General features: G+C 40.3%; 1 protein-coding gene across 6 annotated transcripts; it reads right to left on the bottom strand.

The window, feature by feature from the left end:
• Positions 1–1,441: 1,441 nt before the first annotated feature.
• On the bottom strand, positions 1,442–15,679 carry MOCS2 (molybdenum cofactor synthesis 2). 6 transcript variants are annotated; one of them, XM_070586888.1, is made up of 8 exons: positions 15,358–15,679; positions 11,886–13,976; positions 10,767–10,888; positions 9,479–9,623; positions 6,001–6,128; positions 5,250–5,400; positions 3,990–4,113; positions 1,442–2,030 (listed from the first exon to the last, which is right to left on the bottom strand). In XM_070586888.1, the coding sequence occupies exons 4-8, from the start codon at positions 9,574–9,576 to the stop codon at positions 1,962–1,964; spliced, it is 570 nt and encodes a 189-aa protein (XP_070442989.1). In that variant the 5' UTR covers positions 9,577–9,623; positions 10,767–10,888; positions 11,886–13,976; positions 15,358–15,679; the 3' UTR covers positions 1,442–1,961. The 6 variants fall into 6 exon arrangements, with proteins under 6 accessions (XP_070442989.1, XP_070442990.1, XP_070442992.1 ...); XM_070586889.1 differs by lacking the exon at positions 15,358–15,679 and having other exon boundaries at positions 11,886–12,228; positions 12,629–12,733; XM_070586891.1 differs by lacking the exon at positions 15,358–15,679 and adding an exon at positions 9,714–9,758 and having other exon boundaries at positions 11,886–11,981.
• Positions 15,680–15,965: the final 286 nt, after the last annotated feature.

Here is a 15,965-nt window from a genome sequence, read left to right as displayed (position 1 = left end):
AATACAGCCTACTTAACGAAGGCATGATTCTTTCAAAACATGGTTACAGGATATTTTATGTTCTTTAAAAATATACCATCAATAAAGATCCTCTAAAGAAATATTTGAGTAGAAAAATCCTGAAATCCACATATACCTCATATATGGCAATGTACGTCATATTAACAACACAGGTACAAAATCCTAGGAATATCTATGGTGGGCCAGTAACCCCATGATAATGTGCTTTCAGACAGAACGCACCTGCCTCTGTCCAACTGCCAGCCCGTTCTCAAATGGGGGCAGGCTAAAGTCTGGTGGAAGGGAGGAGGCAGCATTGAATTGAGAGAGGGTAAGGACAAGACCAGACAGGCAAGCCCTTCTCCGTAAGAGTGCTAGGTGGAGGGTTTGTCTGCCTTCCCAGGATACTTCCAGCCCAATCTCTCTGCACAGGTGAAGGAGTAAGCACCAAGTTACCAGGAGATTCCTCACATCAATGAGGCTGTGCTGTAATTCCCAGGCAAAGACAGAATGCACTTTTCCCCACGGTATGTAAGGCTGGCAGATAAGGACCACCGGGTGGGTGCCTGGCACAGAATAGGCATTCAATATTTCTTGAATGAATTCCTTATGTAAAAAACGCTTCACTAGATGTAACGACTATTACCAACAAAAACAAAAATCAACCTAAGCGTCTGAAACTACAGTCTGTTTCCAATATGCATAATGCAAATTTTGTGATATCAATTGCCCACGTCAACTTTTTATTACTTTAAGAGCTACATGGGGCGGGCCTGGTGGTGCAGTGGTTAAGTTCAGACGTTCCGCTTTGGCAGCCCAGGGTTCACCGGTTTGGATCCCAGGTGCAGACATGGCACTGCTTGGCAAGCCATGCTGTGGTAGGCGTCCCACACATAAAGTAGAGGAAGATGGGCATGGATGTTAGCTCAGGGCCAGTCTTCCTCAGCAAAAAGAGGAGGATTGGTGGCAAATGTCAGCTCAAGGCTAATCTTCCTCAAAAAAAAAAAATTTTAAAGCTATATGGAACTTATATACTCAGATCCACCAAGATAGTATATTGGCCAAGCAAAAATTGGGCCATTAGTATAAAGATCTTGCAGAAAACTTCACTGTTTATTAATGACTTCACTAATGATAATGTTGAATAAAGAGAACTATCTGAAAATGCTTTAACAAACCACCATTTCATTTTCCTTTTTAACTGGTTGTGGATCAGATTTTAAGTATCAACTAACATTATAGTACAAAGCACCTTTGTTGCTAGTTAGTTTGCCTGGTTTTGCCACAATTTTATGCTGATTTGTATACTGATGCAATACTAATAACTAATAAAATACAGTAAGTGTTATGGTATGATTATAGCTTCTGAAATACTAGAAATCTCCATATTATGAAATATTTTAGGTATTATCACTGAATTTAAAAAACAGAAAAATACTGCTTTTAAACTTTTCTTAATAGTATATTTATTTTTAAAAATATATAAATTCTAAAAATACATCAAATCAAAACTGGCTTCTAATGATTTTTTATACATTCCAGTTCTACCAACATTCCCATAATGCATCCCTGATAACTATGACATCGCTGGATGTGGGGGCAGGGGATGGGGGGGCAGGCTCTCTTTGAGACAAAGTCAGCAAGAAGGGGCCACACTTCAGTATGTCGAGTTACAATTAGAACGTAGTCATGGAATAATGTGTCTACCAAAGGCATCCTTGCTCACATTTAAATTATTCTTCCATTTCTTCTCTAAAGCTCTTCCTCCACCTGTAGTTTCTGCGTAGGTCCTCATTCTAAACACCCATTTATTTTGCTTTTTTCTCCCTTTTGTCCCACAGGTGGAACATAAGAGATTGTGCTTCAATAAACTATCTTCACTTTCGGAGAAGAAAAACCAAAATGTGATCAAAGATCAAAGTTTAACACATTTAAATGTTAGTGCTCTAAAAAACTGTGATTTAATCATTGGTTGCCCAAAAGCATTCTTTATTTCTTTTCCAAGATGATGATGATTCTTCATACAGTTCCTAAAAAACAGAAGCATAGCAGGTATTCAAAACACAGCATTTTAATAAATGCAAATATATTTGAATAAATCAGGCAAATGAATATCACAACTATTTAAATCTGCTCCTCTTTTAACAATCCAATAAACACTGGCAGCATTGTATTGCTCTTAATAAAGCACTGAGAGCAGAAAAACGAGTAAACACGTTCCCTACACTTAAGGACTCCCAATCCAGTAGGAGAAACAACAGACAGTAAGCCTTAACAAGATAAGGTGCAACCACAGAACGGAATAAATAATTAATTCCTTTTAGGACCATGACAGGAGACAGCCCAGGCAAGGTTAGGTAGAGAAGATGGAAAGTTTTTAGTTTTAAACATTTTTTTCTTTCTAAACACACCGACTCCTCGACATTTCTAAATATGCTTTTCCAAAGGCGGAAGGGATATTTCCATTAGCTGTGAAGTGCCCACCGCAGCAGTTCTTAAACAGGTTTGCGCTGTGCTCTGGTGACAACTGCTCTGTCAGGACGTGCCCTATCTACCCGCCCGGCCCTGCCTCTCTCACAGAAGACCTCGAAGCACAGCTGGGACTGGAACCAGACTGCAAATTTTTGGAAAGACGGAGAATAAGAACATATCACTTTCTCTTCTCCCTCTCTAGTCAGATTCTATTCCTGAGGGCTAGGAATCCAAATTCAATTGTCCTCTACACCGGTACACCTTCCAGTCCTCTTCAGAACAGAAAAGGAAATAGAAAGCCCAGCTAGTCCTCAAAGCATAAAAATGAGAGTATGGCCAACTCCTGCCTGCTCCCTTATTTTGGGGGCCTACCCTCTCATTGACTTCCTGTCAGCTGGCTGTCCATTCTTTCCTTCCTGGTGAAGAGAGCCACCCCTGCCACCCAGGCTCACAACTCATTGTGGAATGCTCTTCCTACGGCTCCCTCTTCAGGGGGCTGCCTCGTGGTCTATCGAAATCACGGCGGCCTTGTTCACAGCAAGCTGCCATATATATCTGAATGTCACTAAGACAGTTTCCTTTCACATATCCTGGCCCAAAGTTTCCCCTTATTACAAGAAGCTTCCGTTTTTATTCAGAAAATATGGTCACTCAATTTCACATGCCCTGGTTCAGAGTCCAATTTGCTCATCTCTACAAGTGACTGGGGCAGCGGGCTCCTAGGAAGGACTCGCTGTCTGGTCCTCTGCTCTGGCCTTCTGACCTACTAGACGGTTAATTCATTCCTCAGCTTTGCGACCAGCCACAATGCTGTGGGTGATTCTAGACTCTTAAGAGTAATTACATGTTTGAGAGTTCAGAACAATCCCACTGTGATGTTACTACATGGGGTGGGGGTGTGTGGTGGGGGGGAAATTAAGGAGTTGGGCCTTTCCATCCCTTCAGAATGCTCTATTTAACCAGAGAATTGTTAGCTTTTATTGATGGGTTTAACATATTGACAGAAAACAAGCTAGAATTTCCTATTATGTTTTTAAATTCACTCACTATGCATTTTCTCTGAGGAGGCAACACCCCACCCTTTTTCTTTTTCTCAAAAAGCTCTAGGAGAAGGCTCTTTGCCTTAAGGAATCTCTATTGTAGCCACTGCCTAAATAGCCATGCATATTCTCACTCTCCAAAGGAAAGACCCTTAAGCCAAGGGAATTCTAATCCAAGAGAAACGACTGCATATATGAACTACTGGAATAGTCTAGACTAGGAATTCTACTTGTTACCACTTGTTGAAGCCTACTCTATGCCACGCATTCGTGGGGCATGTGCTTTTCATGCTTCAAAAACCTTGGAAAGGAGATATTACATAAACACTCTATTTCACAGATAAAGAAAACAAGATTCTATAAAGTCAGGAGAGGCCCATGAATACAAACTCTGTATGTACTCTTATTCCTTAGCCTTTAAAAATTCCTGGAAGAAATCAAGACCAGATGGCAAAATTAGGTATCTCCTTCACTTACCTTTTTCCATATGGGCACCCTGGCTTTCAGAGCATCAATGGCATAGCTCACAGCCTCCAAGGATGCAGCCCTGTGGGCTGAGGACACAGCAATGATTACGCTTGCTTCTGACACTGGAACTAAGCTTTAACAAAATGAAGAAAGAAATTTACCATCTCCTCTGAATCTGTGTGTTAAAGAATCAACAAGACAGACGAAAAAAAATTCTTAAACCATCCAGTTCTGTTTTACTTAAACATCCAGTTTAGTTAGAAAACAGTAATGCACCCCAGTTGCATTCAGCAAAGGGGATGCTGAGGTTGTGGCTGATTTGTTGGCATCTATCCACCACACCTGTCTGGTGTGCACCAGGAAGAAAGGGTCCTTTCACTGATTCAACAAACATCTCATTCAAACCAACAAGGCACAGAGCCAGGCAAGGCCTGGAGATAAAGTTACCAAATGATGAGTATAACGTAGAATTTAAAATATTAAATAGCAATCAATACTAATAGGATTGATAACATTATTAATAGTTTATTAATAAAATTATGGTTATTAATAACAAAACCATAACTAAGAGAATATGAGAGATGCAGCCTCAATTGCTGGGTTCTTTTTTAAAGCTCAGAACTCTACGCTTCTTAATGGCACAAAAAGGCAACTAATTTAATGATCTTCAAAGTCATTTATAGAAAAACAAATCTCTTGGGGCTGGCAGGGTGGCATAGTGGTTAAGTTCACGCACTCCACTTCGGCAGCCCAGGGTTCGCAAGTTTGGATCCTGGGTGTGGATCTAAAAACTGCTTATCAAGCCACACTGTGGCAGTGTCCCACATGTAAAATAGAGGAAGATGGGCATGGATCTTAGCTCAGGGCCAATATTCCTCAGCAAAAAGAGGACGATTGGCGGTAGATGTTAGCTCAGGGCTAAATCTTCTGCCAAAAAAAAAAAATCTCTTAACAGACTGTCATATAAACAGAGTCCAAAATACAAAACAATTCTTCAAAGGCCTCAAGGACTTTGGCACACATTAGCACAGGCTGTTGGGCGCAGGGCCTAAGAGTCTTGGCACATTGGACTTTGCTACAGCACTAGGCACTCTCCAAATGTTACAACCTAACAACCACTGGGGAGGCATCTCTAGTGTCCGCCAGAATAATACACAAACCTTCCTCTCATGGTAATACAAGATTCCTATGAAAGATTCCAGAATCAGAATTAGTACAAAGGCAGAAAACAACTATATGTAACTTCTAAATTGATAAAGGAAGTCATACCCAAGTCTGTGGAACACTGCAATGTGTCTGACGGGCCATTTCTGTCTAATGTCACTACAAATTTTTCTGACTTCATTTTCTGCCATCGGTAGATATGCTTCATATTCTAAGCTAATGACTTTTTTCCCTTCAAAGTTATTTCTTGTAGTCCCTAAAAAAAAAATTGCAATTAAAATAAGATTTCTCCTTACAATAAAAATAGCACAATAATATAACAAAAAAGGATGATTTTTGAATAGACAAGCAGCATATCAATTTATCTAAAAATCACTTTGACATCTAAAAACGAAAACTTGACTAGAAAAACAAAACATAATTATAACAAAGATACGGAAATAAAATGACACTGATTAGGCAAGCTCACTGAAAACACTCACACAACAAACCAGGATAACTTCCTTTTCTAACTAACAGCATTTGATACTTAAAAGAAAAACATTATGTTCTCAGGATTATCATTAAGTTATTACCATCACCATTTTTTTCCCTCAATATTTAGAAAATACAGAATTCTCTCTCCTAATAGTGACTTTTAGCCTATTTCTAAAAATGCCTTTAACATAGGTTAATTTGAAGGTTACTAAAACAAAACAAGAACTAAAAAAATTTCTACCCACTATCATGGGTAATCTTGGTTTATTACTTAGTATCTTAAAATCCTCTGACTATGAAGGACCAACATGGGAAAGAAACACTTGCTAATTTCCATTGTCTTGCACAGTCAACAGAAACTGTGAAAATAACAACTCACCTACAAACAGGGATATTGCACCACAGAGCGGAGAAATCACCAACTGGGAGACTTCATCTACTGAGAGTTTCTCAGCAGTGAATTGTATTATATCTTTAGCTTTCTCCTCAACTTCACTCTTATCTTTCCTAGAAATAAGATATTAATAAGCCTTAACACTGGTACAAGAGGCAAAACACCCAACTTATAGGCTGTGTCTCAATTTATATATTTTCTACATGAGAGGTGTTAGGAGGCATGATTTGATCTGAATGATAAAAGTAAGTGTAAAATTTTAGCAAAACCCCATATATTTATAAATATCGCTATGAATCAAGCACGATATAAAACTGAATTTACCATGAACATGATCACTTAAAACGTCATCTACTTCACATGCCAGTTTATCCCAAATTCTAGAACCGCCACTCTTAGCGCCCATCGCAGGGTAGTTCAGATCGCAACACCTTCATCCACAAGCACACCACCTCTAACCACCGAATTACCACGCAGCACGCCTAGAACTGCCTTTTTCTTTATCCAAAAAGGAGAGAGGAAGAAGGGAAGTGATGGTGACTCCACTGGATTCCAGGCACAACCCCAGCTAAGTGAGGAAATAAGGAAATAGCTGCGTGCCTGTCCACAAGGCGTTGCGCAGTCCTTTGCCATGCATTTTTCATTTCACTCAGCAAGCACTTACTACACACAGTACTCACCGAGGGCCAGACACTAATACCAGGCACTAACTACAGAGGAGGGGAAAGAGGACACTGCTCCTGCCCTCAGGGCACTTATACTAGGATGGGAGAAACACAGCAATGAACAGCAATTACAAACAGGGATAACTTATGGAAATAAACAGGGTTCTGAGACAGAGAAAGGGAAAATGGGCTATTTAAGAAAAGAGCGTCTCAGAAGGCCTCTCACAGAGGTAACATTCAAAGTTGAGACCTGAAAGATAATAAGGCAGCCCTGTAAAGAAACAGAGCAACAGGCCCCCAGGCAGAGACAGAAGGAATGGCAAACGCCAAGGCTCTGGGACAAAAAAGCATGGTGTGTCGCTCCAGAACCTAGAGGAAGGCCAGAGCCCACGGGGCAGGGGAGAGAACTGATGGGCTGAGGCTGGGCAGGTAAGTCGGACCTTGCAGGCCACGAAGAGTCTGGATATAATCATAACTGCTGTGGGGTTTCATCCACATCGAAAGATGAAGGAAAGAAGGCTCAGAGGAGTTAAGGACTCACTCAAGGTGATTCCAACCAAGGAATCTTACCAAATCCAGTGTTCTTTTCCCTATCTCCTTCCAGCCACCGATAAGAAAAGAACCATTATCCATACACCACTGGGTTCTCAGATGTTTCACCTCCTCTACAGGCCACCTGAGCTTCTTCCATCTTTTTCTTGCAATAACATATAGGTAACCCAAACATGGTCTATGAACCCCAAACCACAGCGAATTCCCACAACTTGATTCTGTAAGGACACAGATAGGTTCTAAAATTACATATTACAAATCCTGTCAACCACACTCAAATAATACACAATGCTTTGAGTAATCTTCCCAATCTTTTTGAAGAGCAGCTCTAATCATCACTGTCTCTCTCTCACACACACACACCTTTAATGGCAACTCATTATTTTCTGAATAAATTCCAAACTCCGAAAAATAGCATTTTTCTAAAATCATGGTAGTGAACATGAAAAGATGTTCATCATCGCTAATCATCAGGGAAATGCAAATCAAAACTACACTAAGATATCACCTTACACCCGTTAGATTGGCAAAAACATCCAAAACCAAGAGTGACAAATGTTGGAGAGGTTGTGGAGAAAAAGGAACCCTCATACACTGTTGGTGGGAATGCAAACTGGTACAGCCACTATGGAAAACAGTATGGAGATTTCTCAAAAAGTTAAAAATAGAAATACCCTATGACCCAACCATCCCATTACTGGGTATCTATCCTAAGAACCTGATATCAGAAATCTCAAGAGTCCGGTGCACCCCTATGTTCATCGCAGCATTATTTACAATAGCCAAGACGTGGAACCAGCCTACATGCCCAGAAACTGATGATTGGATAAAGAAGATGTGGTATATATACACAATGGAATACTACTCAGCCATAAAAAAAGACAAAATTGGCCCATTCACAACAACGTGGATGGACCTCGAGGGTATTATGTTAAGCGAAACAAGCCAGTCAGAGAAAGACGAACTCTATATGACTCCACTCATAGGTGGAAATTAGTATATTGATAAGGAGATCTGATCGGTGGTTACCAGGGAAAAAGGGGGGTGGGGGGAGGGCACAGAGGGGGAAGTGGTGTACCCACAACATGACTAACAAAAATGTACAACTGAAATCTCATAAGGTTGTAATCTATCATAACATTAATAAAAAAAAAAAAAAAAATCATGGTAGTGATATGGCAACCACGGTTACCAAATAAAATTGAGACACGTACCTAAGAAGGAATTCTTCTATTATTTCCAAACAGTAGGACTAAGAAAGATCCAATCTCTATTGACACGCTGTACAATTTGCTTTCCAATATTCTTCACATTTTGGGGCACTGCCCTCCAGGAGAATAGGGGAAAAAACAACAGGCATCCTTGGCTTTTTCCTTTCTTTAAGGAAACCAAGGATGTGCCACTGAGTATGATATTTACTCTTGATTTTTGAGAAAAACCCTAACAAATTAAGAAAGTTTTTTTTCATTCCTAACTTACCAAGAGTTTTTAAGTAGGGATGATTGCTTATTTCTACATTATTCTTCAGTTGACAATAAATTAAGCCTCATTCTGTCTGTCTCTCCAGACTACACTGAGAAATGTTTACACATTATCCTACTCAAATACGGACTACACTGTTTGGAAAGATGGAAACATCACACAGCCACCTGCAACACAGCTAGAATAATAATATAATATAATATAATATGATATAATAACACAGCTGTTTTTTAATACCTGGAAAATAGCAAGCTTTCTTTTCAGGCACAGTGATATTTTTATTTTTTGGCTATATAATTTTTCTACATTTCTCTGTGCCAAGAGAGCTATTAGCCAGTATTAGCAAGCATACTTGTGAAAAAGTACACAGAGAGTCCAACAATCTGAGTTCAGATGTTGGCTCTGTCCCTTATTAGTTATGTGATCACAGACAAGTTTTCTAACTTCTCTGCATTTCCGTTTTCCTCCTGCAAGATAGGGGATATTAATACTCCAGTGTCCAGCACTGTGCCTAATACATACTATAATCTCAATAAACCATGTTAAGTGAATAAAAGGAACATATGAAACCGACAATAAACTGCTTACAACAGAATTGATGCAGAGACGATCGGTAGGTATTTATAAGTCTGTCTGTACTAACAGAGTTGCTGCTTTAAAAAAGAGTTGGTGCAGACAGACCTACAGAGAGTTACAGCAAACCATATACAAGTTATCCTCTGCATGATCCTTCTCCCCCAGACTGGTTAAAATGTCTCACATACCCAAGTGCCTCAAAAGCACTACCCTCCGCTAATGGGGGGGATGATGGCAATTTCGTCTCCTGATTGAAGCAAGAGGAGCTGATCTCCAAGCTCGACATATTCCTGACGAACAGCAAATATCACCTGATTTCTGACATCAGCCAATCTGAAGGGAAAAAAGGACATGAGAAGTATCAGTGCTGTGTTAGACCTCAAATTTCCTGTGCTGAAATCAAAAATGTTACATAAATATTACCTTATGAAGTATCACCTGCAAAGTTACTAATTAAACTAGCTCATTCTGCAGAGAAAAGACATATCCACTGAAGAACATATTTATTCACCAGAAAGAACACAGTAAACCGCTAACAACTCTTTACTGGATGTTGTGCGCCTTGGGGAATAAACAAACAAGCCCAAAAAACCCCCCAAAAACAAAAAACACCAGACTGAAGACAACAATCAGACCAGGTCAAAAAAAAGAAAAAGAAAAATTTCCTGATCAGAACACGTGCTCCCCGAGAGCCTTCCACCTACGTATACAAGTATACTATGTTTACCCCAGAAGCTCTCCCCAAAACCTGGGACAGAGGCCCCACTATATTTCATTTATTATCAGGGCACTTTAAGAGCAACTTGAAAGACAGAAAATCAAGGAACAGTGTCCTTCACACAGCATTAGGACGTCCAAGTGAAACATCTGTTCAGACTTAAGTGACACTATTATTATTCCTGAAATACCTCAAATAAGCCACTACTATACTTTGTTCCAAAAAAAACTTGAAGTAGGGACAATAGCAGTAAAATTATAGATTTTCAAGAACCAGAAACAAATATTGCAAAAACTCTAATTCAGCAGCTGCTAAAGTTTATCTTTCACTTTACTTTTAATCTTAGAAATTTCTATTTTCAGTTCTCTAAAGAAGGGGCGGGATATAAAAGTTTAAAGCACACATTTTTAACAGAATTTGTACCAATTTCACTTAACATTATAAAACGCAGAATCTACATTTTCAGTATTTTGTAAATTATAAAAGTAAATATAATCATGTCCTTTGGCAGTATTCCAGCTCACTGGTATCTTTTTTTAGTAAAGTATCTTTAACCTTCCTTAAGGAATTGTGTATGTTTAAATACTAGAATTTAAGTTTTTAGGAGTAGTTCCAGAAAAATACAACTAATGACCCTTTCTGACATTAAGTATGGAAATCAAAATTAACTTTTTTTTTTACTTTTATCATTTGGTCATTTACACATTTTTAAATATTAAAAAGTATTAATCATATGCATTCTACAAATTTTTAACTACCCAGGATGTCGTGTTTCTATCTCATTCCACAGCTGCAATGCTTTTATTTCTTGTGGCACAGAAATGGTCTCTGAGCGAATTCCTGCTATTTCAGCACTTTTTGCAAAATACAACACTTCAACCTGAAAAGGAGAGAAAATGCTTTTAACAACAAAAACTCAACAGTTCTTTCCTGACTGTCCATGCTGGGTTTTCTTTTTTTTCCAAATGTCTTTCATCAAAGACAAATTTTATAAGTTAAATTAAATCGCTTATAAAAATGTCAGTACATCTATAAGTTCAAATTCTGAAATATTTTTATGTTTTAAGCACAATTCAGACTAATTTCCGGATCCTTTTTAGTTTTACAAATGAAAGTGTGCCACAACTAAAATCCTAACAATATCCTCTTAGAAACCATGAAGTTAAGTCGGTCTTGACATAAAATTTATAGCAGCTTTTATAAACACTTAAGCAGCGAATAAAGGTCTAAGTCAAGAGATGAATTACACAAATAAAATAAATGACCAAATAAGAGAAAGACACGTCTTTCACCGTTATCATATGACCTTCGATTCCAGTCTACGCTACACTGAACCCAGCTGCTGAGGATTAAGTTATGCAACATACAAACACTGACATTTATGAAAGCAGGTGGGTCTGAAATACAGGATAAACTGCTATTTCCTAGAAGAACCTATGCAGTCAGCCTGGTATCTAGAGGATGTGACCAAGCAAAATAACCCACCTGTCACTCAGTGCAAATTATTCCCTATGAAATAGAGGTTTACAAATAATCAGGGGTTTGCAAACGCACAGATGAAGCACACTTCTTCACAAGAATTCCTAGTTAAGTGCATTTCTTTTGAAAAACTGGAAACTTGTCTTTGTCAAAAGAAGCAGGGAGCAAAGATCGACGCCGTCACCCGGACACCACGGGTTCGCAGAGTGCACACGACCTCCCAGGGGGCGGCCGCAGCAAAGCCTCCGCAGCCCGGAAGGGCCACAGCAGTCGCGGTCGCGGGCCCGGACGGAAGGCGCCAGGCAGGGCGGCTGTAGGGGGCGTCCGGGTGAGCAACGCCGGGTCTGTGAAGGGACGGGGCGAGGGCAGACACGGCCCGGAAGGACCTCCACCCTTACCTGGCACCGCGGCACCATCCCGCTCGCGATCCCTGGTCCGGTCTCCCGGCCGTGGAGGGGGCGGCGCCAGGCTGACCGAGAGCGCAGGCGCAACCTGACGGCTCCTTCCGCCCGCACTGGGCATGCGCAGAACCAGCTCCGCCCCACTGTTCTGTCTGCAGGCTGTCCGCGGCGGACAGCTGGGCTGAAAGCTCAGTTTTCTCCCGCAGGTGGGTCGCGGCGGAGAGCGTGAGCTACAGGTGTCCGTAGACAGGAAGAGGGCTGCCGATGCCTGCCCATCTCCTCCGAGGAGAGGCCGAGGGGCGGGAAGAGCCGATACCGGACTCTCCTGGACACGTGCCACCTGCGTTATGAAGTTCTGCTTGTCCACTCGCTCTCCTGTAGGCGTCTCCTTGAAACTTTTTATCTACCTGCCATCTGGTTTATGATTACTGTTCCTTAAAGACTTAGAGCATTCAACTTATCAGAGCATTCGAACTGTCTCACATTTACATTTTCCCTGTTTACTAGCTGCTCAGTAATTTGTCCGCATACTATGCATCCAACATTTCTAACTTTTTACCAACAAGAACTCTTTTAAATTACTTGAGTCGTTACGTGGGTATAAGCTAGGCGCCCCTCGGAGCTCATGGTCCTGGATGTGGGACGGTCAGAACCCATTAATGGTAACTCAATGAACCAAATGTCATGCTAGGGATACGTGTTCCATTTCATGGGGTGGGACGGGCAAAGGGGCTGGTCACCTGAGGAGTGCGCTCGAGGACGTCTTCAGCGAGGCGATGCTGGAGCTAAATCTGCTGCAATGAGTAGCAGCAAATGGCGGAGTCAGGGTAGGGATGAGGGAGTTTGACTAGCCTGTGACAAGCCAGAGAGCTATAAAGCAGGATAAAGAGGTCACAGAAGGACAAACAGTTGTGCGTGCCGCTTAACCAGGAAGTAACGGGAAATGAGGCTGAAGATAGCAAGTACAGCCGGTGGCAGGAAAAATTGACCAGGACTAAGACCAACATATATTCTGGTAAAGTTGTCAACATCAAAGATAAAGAATGATATTTGCATCCAGGTAGAAAAACAAGGGAATGATGACAGTGGCCTTGGATTTGTACATAACATCCAATGCCCGAGGATGGTGGTGTGCAATATGTAAAACCGGCTGAGAACAAAAGCATGACCCAAAATATTACATAAGGCAAGCTGGTGTTCAGGAACGCTGAGGCCTGAAACCCCTAAACCTGGAAAAACTGAAAAAATACAGCACCTGAGAGCCCTTAAAAAAACTCCTTGGGCAAAAGTCCAGTCAATCAAGAGTAATGAGAATATTAAAACAAATAGAAACTGCCCGAAATTGGAACATGTAGTTACAAAATATTGATTCAAGCCTCTTAATATTTTCATAATCTTGTTTCTTCATTTTAGAAGGATCTTTTAGGGGCAACTATATCTTGTAAATAAATAATAATCTGATGATTTATAATTCCTTCAGCTTCACTTCAGTTATTTTGTTGTGAAATCCAACTAAAAATAAATATCTAAAAAAGAAGAACAATATATAGTATAATTACATTTAAAAGAATTATGTCTGGGAAACATTAACACTCAGAGAAAAGAGATAGAATAACATTCACCAAATGATAACAGTTACTGTATCTGGGTAGTGAAATTGTGGATGATTTAAAAAATACTTTTGCTTTCCTCTTTATAAATTTCTCTTTAGCTTGATTTTTTAAAGTAATTTGTCTATTCTATAAATATTTGTTGAGTGCTTCTTGCTATTTAAGCACCCGGGATAGATCTGTGAACTACAAAAATATGGTCCTTGCCTTGTGGAGCTTGCTTTCTGGTTAGGAAGACAGACCATATGTAAGAAACAAGAACAGTTTGCGATGAGTGCTAAGAAAGAAATGAATAGTGGAGGAGCAGGGGGCACCTTCCTTAGGGTCAGGAGGGGATGACATTGCCTGACCTGAGCTGAGACCTGAAGGGTGAGAGGAGACAGCCTTGTGCGATGCTGGGGGAAGAGCATTCTGGACAGAGGCTTTGCAGTAGGAAAAGACTCGGCGCATCTGGAGAAAAGAAGAGAGGCCAGCGGGTCTGAAATGTAAGGAAAGGTAGAGAGCCCGGTGAGATGATTCGTGGAGATTAAGGCAAACTTGTACAGATCCTGGGAGGTCCTGAAACCCAGTTTGGATTTTATTCTACATTCAGTGGGAAGCCACACCCCCAAACACACGCTTTTGAAGACATGATTCTGCATCTGCCATTCTCAGGAGCCTGAGCACAAACAGGTCTGAAAAGGAAGCCAGTGAGACCTTATCTGTGGACTTTTCAGTTATGTTAGATAAGAAATTCTTTATCTTGCCCAATTACTTTCTGCCATCATTTTCAGCTATTAAATAATATCTAGTCCTAGATATCTGGTCACTTATTTTGGCCCGTGATCAGGAACTCTTCAGAAAATGTTACTTAGCTTCACTGACTTTATTTAAGCAAGTTGAGGCCTATATTCATATGCTATGTTAAAAAATAGAGGATGTTGATTTTCAAATATCAGTCCACATGTACCCCTTTATTATTAAGTGTAGCAGAATTTGTGAAATGTGAAAATATCTCTGAGGAAGTTTGAACTGTGTGGTGTGAGATCTTTAGACATTTGGCTAATATCTTTAACATATTTTTGGTGGAATTTGAGTCTCATTAAAAAATAGAGACACAATAGTTATTTTTAGAAAGACTAGTTCAACATAAACTCATCTGGAATTACACATTTTAAGAGATCCCCCAGAATTTCAAGTGCCTTTTTATACAAATGGCTTGTAAAGACATAGAGTATAGCATCTACTAATAAACAGCCTGGCAGACACCCTTACGCCTTGCAGGTGGACAGAATATTGGTGATTCGGTTTTGTGATTGAATGAAATTATTTACAAAATATCACATTCTTCTTGTGTAATTTTATCCGTTGGTAATTTTGAATAAAAACATAAAACCCAGCAAAAACTATATATACTTGTTAGTTTATTCAAAGAAATGAAAGTCAAGAGGAACGTGCCCTCTTGTGGTTAGTTATTCCAATTGCAAATCCTTCACCTACAAGTGGAAAGAAAATAAATATAAGAGATTTTTACAAATAGGGTCTTCACTGACCATATTTTAAAACCAATATAGAATCTTCCAGCTTCAGATAGCAGAGAAAAGCCAGATCTCAAATTTTAATTTCTACAAAATCTAAGATATGCACAACAAATAGTTTTTTAAAAACACATACACACAGAGAAAAATACACCACACAAGGGTTGTTAGCCAATGGAGAACAAAGCTCTTTTAAGGAGCATGGTGTGTGTGGGAGCTCTAGAATGCTCCCAACACTGACTTTCCAGAAGCATTAAGAGGAAAAGCTGAGGAAAACAAAAAGCTGAAAAGTCTTACCAAAGGGGAATTGGTGAAGCAGAATTATAGAAATAGAAGACTCACCCCTTTAGAAACAAAAAATCAATCTGAGGCAGTTGCAGGCGCAGGAAGAGGCTGAGTCACGAACCCTTGGGGGACAGCCCAGGAAAAGTCGTCCTCATCTCAAAGGTGCTCAAGAAGACAGCCAGCCCGCCCCACCTTTCACCCGTGGTCCGCGATTTGGGAGTAGAAGTGACTGATGCCTGAAAACAGCATGAGAACACAAGCCAGGCTTCCTCTCCTTAAAAGTAGCAAAAGTTCCAGAGACCCAAATCCTACTAGAGGCTGAGGATGACCTGAAGCCCAAGTTTATCCCTGGATGCAAAGAGGATACCCCAGGCATTATGAAGTAAACCCAGCCCTGAGACCTTTAATAAAACCGCAAAAGAGAGAACAGAGCCTGGTTTGGCCAATGGAGGATGCACACAGCTGAGAAAAATCTCCTTCCACTCGATTCTCATCCCGCCCCGTGCCCTCAGGCTACAGATAATTTTTCCTTTCCTGACAAACTTTTTCTCTAAAGGGCCAGACAGTAAATATTTAGACATACCAAGCCATGTGATCTCCATCACAGCTATTCAACTCCGCTATTGCAACATGAAAGCAGCCGGTGACAATCTGTAAATATGACA

Source organism: Equus przewalskii, chromosome 20 (assembly GCF_037783145.1).
Source record: "Equus przewalskii isolate Varuska chromosome 20, EquPr2, whole genome shotgun sequence".
NCBI lineage: Eukaryota > Metazoa > Chordata > Mammalia > Perissodactyla > Equidae > Equus > Equus przewalskii.
The sequence above is the reverse complement of the archived record's forward strand: the minus strand, read 5'-3'. Positions and strand labels throughout refer to the sequence as shown.